The 10,371-nt window shown below is 37.7% G+C and overlaps 2 protein-coding genes across 9 annotated transcripts in view; both read left to right on the top strand.

The window, feature by feature from the left end:
• Positions 1-26: 26 nt before the first annotated feature.
• COA5 (cytochrome c oxidase assembly factor 5) lies at positions 27-3,149 on the top strand. The gene is made up of 3 exons (XM_085321562.1): positions 27-140; positions 657-740; positions 2,852-3,149. Exons 1-3 carry the CDS (start codon positions 36-38, stop codon positions 2,891-2,893), a joined length of 231 nt encoding a protein of 76 aa, XP_085177688.1. The 5' UTR covers positions 27-35; the 3' UTR covers positions 2,894-3,149.
• Positions 3,150-6,997: 3,848 nt separating this feature from the next.
• INPP4A (inositol polyphosphate-4-phosphatase type I A) overlaps positions 6,998-10,371 on the top strand; it is a 137,412-nt gene continuing 134,038 nt past the window's right edge. For 3 of the 8 annotated variants that reach the window (XM_085321558.1, XM_085321557.1, XM_085321555.1), the window contains exons 1-2: positions 6,999-7,462; positions 7,879-8,162. The gene's annotated coding sequence lies outside the window, so the exon portion shown is untranslated. Of the gene's footprint in view, positions 7,463-7,878; positions 8,163-10,371 lie in introns of all 8 variants that reach the window. The other 5 variants (XM_085321553.1, XM_085321554.1, XM_085321560.1 and 2 more) reach the window with 3 other exon arrangements.

Here is a 10,371-nt window from a genome sequence, read left to right as displayed (position 1 = left end):
GCCGCGGGAGGGGGCGGCGCGGGCGCGCTGCCGCCATGCCCAAGTACTACGAGGAGAAGGAGGAGGAGGACAGGCGGGCTTGCGGGGGGGTCAGGGAGGACCTCCGGCAGTGCCTGCTGGAGAGCCCCTGCGTCCTGGAGGTGAGCGCGGCCTCCCGTCGCCGCCCCGCGGGGGAGGCTCGCTCACGAGCGGCCGTTGCGGGGCGGCGTGGGCGGTGTCTCGGCCCCACTGGCGGCGGCGGCGGCGGCAGCCGGGGCTGGCTCGGTCGGGCCGAGCCTGGAGCGCCTGGCTGCGCTAACCGCTGCGGCGCTGCCCTTCGGGTCGACCCCGACGAGCGCAGGAGCTGCTTCAAGCTGTGACCAGCCTCAGGGCGTCACATCTCTCGGGCACAAAATGCCCCTCGGTGTGGGGAGAGGTGGTCTCGTGCTGCCAGAACAAGCCCTGGGAGGAGAAGAGCTATTATTTATTCCCTTTCAAGTCTGCGAGCTTCACATTTCAAGCAGATTGCCAAAATGTAGCTTAAGAAGAAAGTATAAGTTACTGTGTCTCAGCAAAGGTCTGGCTAACCTTTCTCTGAGGTATTCTGATGTCACTTTGTGCTGCAGAAATTCATTGAATTTTTTTAATCTCCCTTTTTTTCTGTTTTAATCTAACAGGAAAACAAAAGCCCTAGACAGTGCTTGAAGGAGGGACACTGTAGAAGTTTGCAAATTACATTTTTTGCATGCAAAAGATCGATCGTAAGTGTTTGTATTGTGCTTTCTTGGGCTTGCGGCCTGGTTGCTTTCTCTSCCTGTTTTCTGTAGGAAACCACACTTAAATTCAGCAAAGCTGATGTCATTAAGCAGAATAGTTCTTTTCTTCCAACTCCCTTTAAAATATGAATATGGTACACCACTTTCATTAATCAAAATAAAGTTTTATAGATTGTGATTATGATTTAGAAGATGCGTATTTAAATTGAAGTACTCCTACAGTGTGACAAGTAGGATAAACAAAGTAGATATTTTTGCTGTTTAAACCAAAGCCTTATTCGAAACATAGTAATATCAGTAGACAAGGTAATTGTAAGGTGTAGGCTTAAGAGGCTGGTTTTTATCCGTGAGGACATGGGGAAAAAACATACATAGAAGGTATTTAAATTAAAAGGCTCTCTTACTGAGAGAAACTGACTGTCAAAGCAGGCCACTGGAATTTAAGATAGGCAATCATTAATTTATTTGAATGACTTAAATTTATGCTGATAAACAGTTTTTCTAGGAAGTTAGTTATCAAGTATGGTAGTGAGAGGCTTATTATAAAAATGTAACTGTATAAAGTTTCCCCGTTTTTGATTGGAGTTCTTTGTGTAGAAATGTCTTGCTTGTGCTGCCATAATATTAAAAATAGTTAAGATGTGGCAAAAATTATAGCGAAGCTTTCTAAGATTGAATACCGTGAAGCTCATTTCTGTACTTAGCTGACTGTGATACGTAATGAGGAATACAGAGCTGAACCTGTGCCTAAACTTTTTTCCCATTATGTGTTTTTGCTTAAGCTTCAGCAGCTTTTTGTTCCTCTCCTGTACAAGCTGTGTTAATTCATATAGAGAATGACAATATTTCTGTAAAYATGAAAAAATATGTATATTTAATACTTCAAGTACTTACCTATTTGAAACTGCAGCTGTAGTATATGTATCTGTGATGATGGGTCTGTATTTCTGTGTGCAAGTCACTGAGGGAAAATCTGATGAAAATCAGCTTTTTAGCTAAGTGTTTGTARTCAGGTAGGAAGAGACCTGGCTCTTAAATGATTCTGTTTGACTGTTCCAAATTATAAAGAGTGACAACACTCTTGTCCGGTCGAATTGTGTAAATTTAGTGATGGTATTCTGCCAGACCGGCTACTTGGAATATTAGTGAGGCAAAAAGGCTRTTAAAAATTAGACACTAAATACAGATATAATTTGCACTAGCTAAAACTATTAGGGTTTTTGCTTTTCTTTGGTCAGAATATACTCTCTTGTTGGAGGAGTAAACTTTAGTACAGTTTAGATACTTAAACAGGAACAAGGTTTAAAGTGGAAGCTACTTTGTGATTGGATGAGCTGTAACATCTAATCCTGTGTTTTAACTCTCAAAATTCAGAGCTGTGATAAAATTAGAGAATTAGTTAATGGAAGTAAAAAGATACCTCTTCAGAAAAAGCTATTCCAAGATGAAATTATATTTTTCTACTGTACTGGGCAGGAACTTGCAATTTACTTTCAGTAAGTTCTGCACAGTAGCTTTATTTTAGTTTTATTKCCATTTTTTGCCCTCTATTAAATACCTGTGTGGGGTTTTTTTAACTTCCCAGAGTAAACTATTAAAAATAAGTTGAATGTTATGTCAGTTTCTCACTGGTATTTTCAGACACTTAATTGCTCTTGTCCATACAGAGATGTTCAGTGACTCCCATTTCAATCCAGTCTGAATTTTTATCCTTTGGTTTATTGGTTAAATTTGGCAAAACAGATCTAAGGAGATTTACAYTGCATTGTTTCCATGTTTTCCCTGACAGCCCATTATGCTGTTTTGTCATGGGTGTTATTGCACTGTTTATTTCAGAATGTAGAGAATACCTACACATAACATTGCCTTTGTGTGAAATTTAAGATAACATAATGTATGTTTCACTGGAAAAAAAAAATCTATGACCTCTTGGCTTGATCAGCAGTTTTCTTTATAGTCACTTCTGCTCTATTCTGTGCTTTTCTCTGTTTTTGTAAAGTGCCAAAATAGCAGGGTTTTTTTTTKTTTTTTTTTTTTTTTTTTTTTTTTTTTTGTAAAATGTAGTATGCTATTAATATATTGACTCCAATCTTCAGTTGGATACCAGAGCAAGATTCAGGGGAAGGAAGGGATACTGAAGCACTCATGAAGAGAGCCAGCCATGGGAAATTGGGATTCATCAGCACTTTAAGCAAAACAGAGACTAAAGTAACAAGATGCATCTGCTGCATTCCTGCGTGTGGTGTTTTCATGGAAGGTACCTAATTCTGAGGATTCTGGCAGATAGAGCTGGATGTGCATTTTAAATGTTAAAAAGAAAGCAGTTGCAAAACTGCAAATTCTGGCCAAAATAGGTCCCTTCATGCACTTGTAATAAAATCATAAAATCCAAAATACGCTGCAGCAATTATTTTTGTGTTTTGAAGTGATCTTTTGTAGTTATGTTATTTCTGATAATGTTTTRCTATTATAAATAATGCAAAACTACCAAAGTTGGGAGCTCCCTCTATTAGTATCTCATAGGATACCTCAGGACAGAGCTATTACTTCTAGACATGATGGGCTGACCAAGACTGTGAAATATATGTGCTAGCTGTTTCCTTCCCAGTAGGCTTATTAGYCAGTAAACTTGCACTAATAGATAAGAGTGGTGATGTTTATGCAGTCCCACATATRCAAGGATGGCATCTCTTTCATCTACAGATTTCTTTTAATATGATAATTTATGAACATGTTCATTTTTGCAGTCTAGTCTCACTGGACAGCTGAATTAAAATTTGGTTTCTCTAAAGTAACAGGTGTCTGATTTATCTTAGAGTAATCTGTCTATTCATTGTATCAGCACAGGTACGGGAGAACTACAGCGTTATTCTGCCTAGCAGTTTGAGAGCTGTATGCCAGGATTGCCTGCAGGCTAATTATATTTCTTTCGATTGGGAGTGGAGGAGGGATCCCTCACATGCAAAAAAAGTTAAGCAGAACATGGTTGCTATTGCTGTRTTCTAGAAGTACCTACAGAGTATTTAAGTTTTTCTGAGATGACTCTGGACCATCTTTTCACCTTATTTTCCAAGGAAGTATATAAATACTATACCTAATGCATGCACAGACTAGGGATGATCATTTAGACTGTTGTATTTATTGGAAATTGCATTCCACAAATTTATTTTGTAATTTGTGAGCATTTTTCTTGTTTTCACTCTGTTACCTCTCTCTGAATTCTTTGGTTTGTATATATGGATGTAAAATGTTCAAATTGCCATTCATGCTCATTAGATTATAACTTTTATCTATTAAATACTTTTGAAAATCTGCTCTTCCTTTTTTTTTAACTTAAATTTTCATAAGTTATAAAATAGCTGCATTGAAAAAGCAAACAAATGAATGGAGGAATACATTGTATTGCTTTCCTTTGATCAAGGATGGCTGTGGCAGATCTGTCTGCAGTATGACAGCATTTTTTGAGATGTAGATAGATATATCAGACTCTTGGTCCACCTTGGTATGAAATCAAGATGGCTATTGGTGACACAATATAAAGTGTATCTGTAGCCAAAACTTAGTGGTTTTATTTAAGAACGTGCTGCTTCTGAAGAACACTCCTTTTTTTCCTTCCTGAGCATCCCTGCCTTATTCCCTGCCTTCTGAACCCTTAAAAATAAATTGTAATGTAACRCTTGTATTTTGAAAACTCAGTTTCAGACAACCTGATCAGAAACAAGTTTAGGAAACAATGAGAGGGGAAGAGATTCATAGTAACTTAGTTTTTTTTGCTAAAATCTATATTAAAGTAGCTCGTTTACACTTAGTCTAAGCAGATGCATGCAACACTTAGAGTGTTTGTGAAACCRGYGACTTCAGTGAATGACTGCAAGTTGATTGTGTGATTCCRTCTCTCCTAAGYAGCTCTTCTGTGACAAGCCCGGGTATGATTATATTCCTTCTCGTACATAATTAAGGCATTCATTTTAAACTCAAATATGAGCACTGAAATTTGCATAATTTTCTTGCARTGATAACACAGATTTCATATTTTTAATGTTCTGCTGATCATGCAAGAACTRTTTTGTCCATGTGCTTAAACAAACTAATTTTTCCATGATTTAGTTACTTTATCTGTTTGTATGTACTTAAGTGATAAATTGATGTGACATCTGCAAGTCTCCTTAACCTAACCCTGTATCTCAAAGTATTACTCGCATACTTTCTCTTTGGTTGGGGGTGAGGAGAAGATGAAGAAAAAATAAAATTTGTATCACCTTTTGAAGGTAGTTAGATGTCACTTGCAGAGAACAGTGGGAGTGGTATGTGGTCTGGAAGTCGAGGAGCCTTCTGCTGTGGTGCCTTACAGCAGGGGCCTGTTCGATAAGCAGCTGATCACTTCCTTTCTCTCAGTCCTAATCGCAGAGCTTACCAATGGTGCCACAGAAGCTCCTTTTTGGAAAGGAACAGGCTAACAGATAACTGAAGTTGTTTGTATTCATCGTCTTGATCCAATGGAGATTAGGTGTTAAAACCAAATGAAGCGTGCATTATTATGTGTTGCAGAATTTCATAACTAATCTACCAAATGACTTTTATTATTTAATCTTAGAATGTCTTAATGGGAATAATTCTTAGTATAGTGAACTATTTTGGTCCTAGAATATCTAGGACATTATAAATAATATATAATATATAATAAATAATATAATAAATGCTGACTTGCTCAAGAGACCACAGTTGTTCCATTCCAGTGTTGTATAACATAATATTTGTCTAAAAATGACTGATTTTATAATTGCCTAGGGACTTTGAGCACTGTCCTGCCTGAGAGCTCTTAATGTTTCCTGTGTGACTTTTAAAAACAYTTAACCTGTTTTATTAATTGAAAACACTAAGTTCTATAAATTTCTGCGTGACTCCAGGTTTTCTTCTTAATCTACAACATGCTTTCCATTGAATATTTTGATATTTTAAGGTCCCCTGAATTGTGCTCTACTACAGGTTTTTATTAAAATATAAAGATTTTTAATCTATGGTTGATCTTGCAAGTTTGAAAACTTAGTATGCTGGAACTTGAGATTTGAGTGTCAAGGATAAAAGGTTGAAATGGTGCCAAAAGGATTTTGTTTGGTTTTAGAGTCACTTTTATATGCAGTGCTAATCATCGCTATCAAATAAGCACAGGATGCAATTTGCCAAAAGCTTTCATTGTTGCATTAACTTCTCCCTTGTTTTACATGGTGGCAAAGTAAAAAGATGTTGAACGCTTCTGACTCACATCACAAGCTGTGGCTCAGTCAGTGTTAAGTACGTCTGTTACTACTGCATCTAGTTTTACTAGTTAGCACGTACTCTTTGTGGTCCAGTCCTGCAAGCACATTTGTATTTACATATCTGTAAACATGTGAGTAGTTTTGCAATAGGATAAATGTTTGTTATAGTAAAAATAGGCCGGAGTCTCATTCTCTGATATGAAAATGCTTCAGGACATCAGCTATATTCTCTAAAGCTTGTATGAAGTGAGGAGCCCTTTGTTGAAGCAGATTTTTTTTTTTAGTGAAGGTCCATGTATATGTATTGAAAAGCAAGAGAAAGAGGTTGGGGTTTAACAAGTATGCATTTAACTCATGTCTTTTTTAAGCCACAACTATGAAAAAGAAAGACAAAGCATTTTTGTACTGCTTTTGAAGGCTTCTCTGCTTCCAGAATGCATGTATTTGTTACAAACAGCTTCCTTATTCACCTAGTGAGCATAAATAATTGGTTGTTCTTTAAGTTTCTGGGAAGTAGCAGGTTGGATGACAGMGGTCTTAAGCTTCTAAAAGATACTTTTAAAAATATATATACTTTTTTTAAAAAAAACACTTTTATTTTGGTGCAAATCCGGAACAAAGTAGGCTGCTATCTCCTCTTTGTAAGATAAGCACTTGGTGAAATTGTCCAGTTCTAAAAACGCAGCTGCAGAACATAGGTGATAACCAGTATCTGTTGTTTAAACTTTTTCCTGGAATACATGGAGCAGCAAAACTGTAGCAGTTCTGCTGATGTGATGAATTTATGCAAGTACTAGTGCTCCCTTAGCAGCTGATATGCGGCCATTTAGAATAAATACACTTATTCTAAATATATATAAAAATATTCATTATGTACAATTTAATAGCATGTAAAAGTTTAATTTCCATGATAATCTGCAATTGACAGATTAGTAACCAGAAACCTTATSTTCCTTTATTCTTTTGCTTGTGTATGCTAGTTTCTGCTTTACTTGTCTCTGGCATAGGTTTGCTGCAGGCATCTTCAGAAATGTATCAAGCAATTTTATCTGTAAGCCCACTCTGTGATGACATGTTGACTATCTATAGGGAGAAAATACTGTAAACGCGGGGAGCATCTTCTTGGGATATACTATGCTTTATTTATTCGCAATTACAGTATGTTCATTAGTAACATTCTTAAATACTGAAGGGAGAAGAAACAGAAAGATGAGCATTTCAATAACTGCTTAATTGTTTCAAGAACAGATAATGTATTTCAAATGTTAATGTATTAAAGTCAGCAAGCGCTGAAGCTGAGATTTTCTGATAACAGCTTACACATAGTATATTCTTTCTTTGCATATAGGTAATAATGGGCTGCARTGACATGAAAGGATATGATTTCTTGAAGATTTTTGGTAGCAGAGGAAATGATATAAGTGAATCTCCATGACTTAGTGCAACAAGGTATCTGAAATGATTTTTGCAATATAGCTACTTTCTTTAAAAGGAGTTAAAGAGAAAACAATAAATAAATAACAGAATTGGAGGTGAGGAGTTAAATATATACCTGATCTGTAATGATGGCTTTAGAAATTAGAAATCAGTTTATAATTCATAAATTCTGATGGTAAGCTGTACCAAACAAAACAAACAAAATAATTACTTTATTCTTCATTGTTATGAAGGATGAGGAATAGATAATTTTTCTGTGAATATATGGCAGGGATTTTGAGGGGGATGTGCGGGTGTGTTTCTTCTTCTTCTTTTTTTTTTTTTTTTTTTTTTTTTTTTTTTTTTTTTTTGCCTGGGGAGGGTCTGAAACCTTTCTGGTATGTAGACCAAAGATGTCTAATATTTTTAGATACTGTTTTTCTCTTGAGGTTTTTGATCCTGAGGTTAAAGAGGTCATACCTCCTTGGCTATAGCAGAATGGCTTTTGGAAATCTGGATCGAGAAAATCAGTTACAGGTCATCTGGTCACTGGCAAACTGAGGAAGATAAAGAGTAAGGAGAAAGGATTCAGAGAGGATTGATCATCAGTCGTCTAAAATGTTGTATCGCTTATAATAAAGTACGGAGATTATATAAAGCCCTTTATCAGCTGAGTCTGGACTGGACATCCAGTGGAGTGTTCCTTTCTTCTTGCTTTATATTAGGAGTTAAGGTAAGAGAGTTTAATGCCCTTCCTCTGGTCTAACCTCTGGTGTAGATGCTTATCGTTTTATGCTAGAGAAAAAGCATTCTCTGGAAAATGACATAAAACATAACCTATGACTAATTTTGTTAACATATTTCAAAAGTTAGTAATCCCTCTGAAAAATGTATGCCTTACTTGTGGTTAGAGTTTATCTGGCTTCAGCTTCCACTTATAAATGGAGATGGTTTCTGCAAAAGAAGTCAACAGAATGTTGTATTTTCTTGCTGGGAATATGTTTAAAATTAAAAAAATTATCTCCCAATATTCTTTCTGATTGACTTCCTAAAATTTTGTGCTGTCATTATTTTTGTTAGTCCACTCCCAATGYCTCAGTGTACTTTTAAGAAGGACATATACTCTGCTATGGGGTTTACCCGTGATCTCTATGTAGGGGAAATCCCCTGCCTCTTCTTTCTGGATACATTATTGATTGTCCCTTATGACCAATTCCCTGTTTAGAGTCAGTTTTTCAGTCTGTTGTTTTCCAAGAGTTCAAGGTATTTTTTTTTTTTTTTTTGATGTATAACTTGAGATTTGGTTATTAAAGAAAAAAAAATGCACCGTTCACAAGATTTTTTTTTCCTCCTATCAGGTGTTCCTAGATCTCTTACGTGACAGCTCTGTCATTTTAGTTAACTGTACTGACAGCTTTTGTTTTGTCTAGAAATATAGTCAGCAGTGAGTTTAGATATACTTTCAAATCTTTGAGGAAAATGTTGAATAAGCTCAAGCCAAGCCAAGTAACCATCCTAAGGCAGTTGCCTGGAAGTACCTCAGCTCGAACAATACTCTCCTCTGACAGGTAGTTTTTGAGATTTGTTAGTTCTGTATTCTTTATCAAACTAATCTGTAATCTTAGAAAAGATGAAAGTAATTTATCATATTAGCTTTTCTGYTATTTTGCACTGGATAGGCAAGTCGTCCTGTGTGTCCTTCTGCAACAGTGGTGCAACATGAGAACCCTTGTAGACTCCTGGGGTTTAGCAATGTTTCAGATTATTGATTATAAGTGAACGTGGGTGATAAAACWCCATTCTCCTAGGACTCTTGGCTGGGAGGTACTCAAGCCTGCTGTTTTTAGAAGGTCCTCTTCTAAGTGATGATGATGAACATTGTCATTGGTGACTGATAAACTGTAATAGTTTTGTGCTTTTTACCACTGTCAGACTATTAAAACTTAAGGATGCTATTGACACTGCATACTCACTTTCTAGCCTGTTCTGGCAAAATTCTTGTTGCTGATGGTGTGGAGACTGTGCAACACTTTAGTGTTGTTATGGAAAGATGGCTTTTAGGCTTTATGCTAAGCAGAGGAGCCCATTTTCCTTTTTGTTTAAAATTGCATTCAAAAACATAGTTTAGAACCAAACTAATGAAAAACACCATGACCAAAGACGTATATTTAAAAAACACATGTATTTGAATAGGCACTGAAAATAAGCTGTCCCCTGTATTTTCTTTCTCTGACTTTTAAAACAGAAGTTTTTGTGGATTAATCCCATCTCCCAGCTAAAAATGGAGTTCCACTGTTGACTGAGGTGGAAAGAAAAAAAAAAGGAATTAAAAACCCAAGTTACATCTYGCTTCTCCATCCAAATTCAGATTATATTAAGGGCTTGAACTAGCAGCTTCCAAGACCAATAAATGGCAACAGGCAAATCCAGTCCTTACACTGGAGTTGTGTTGGGACTGACTCAACTCGTTGGCAGCAGTCCTCTGCGGATTGTACCTAACTGCTTGGAGATATCCAGTCAAATGTGTCCCGCTAATTCCCCGCCGCAGCGTGGTTCCTGCACACGGGAGCCCGCAGCGAGCAYGCCTCCCGGGAGCTCCCCAAAGGCTGCCTTGCGCGAGCAGCGCGCGGTCGCCCTTTGCGTTTGTGCTCGGTGGAAAAGCAATGCRAAGAGGCAGAGGGTGGGCTGCGAGCCCGTGCCTTCTTTCAAATAATATTCGGCCCTGCGAGAACTGGTGAAACCCCGCATTGGCCTACGGCGGCTTTGCTAGCGGCACCCTTGCCAAACGGGCCGTGGCTCCTGAGGGGCAGCAATTTCTGCACCTGCGGCGGGTTGGTGTTGCTCCGTGGCTGCTTCAAGCACGGACGTTTGGTAAGAGAGAATGGAGGAAATAGGCTGGTGTCAAAAAACAACAAAATAGCTTCTCTCCCCATTCTTCCCCC

Source organism: Rhea americana, unplaced genomic scaffold, assembly GCF_003343005.1.
Source record: "Rhea americana isolate MKP2758 unplaced genomic scaffold, rheAme1 scaffold_7, whole genome shotgun sequence".
Lineage (NCBI taxonomy): Eukaryota > Metazoa > Chordata > Aves > Rheiformes > Rheidae > Rhea > Rhea americana.
The sequence above is the reverse complement of the archived record's forward strand: the minus strand, read 5'-3'. Positions and strand labels throughout refer to the sequence as shown.

Bases quoted from the DNA above. Each gene is read 5' to 3' on its own strand.
- COA5 (XM_085321562.1), top strand. From the start codon at position 36: ATGCCCAAGTACTACGAGGAGAAGGAGGAGGAGGACAGGCGGGCTTGC. The intron at 141-656 runs GTGAGCGCGGCC...TTAATCTAACAG, and splicing joins AGAGCCCCTGCGTCCTGGAG to GAAAACAAAAGCCCTAGACA. The intron at 741-2,851 runs GTAAGTGTTTGT...TCCAATCTTCAG, and splicing joins TTGCATGCAAAAGATCGATC to TTGGATACCAGAGCAAGATT.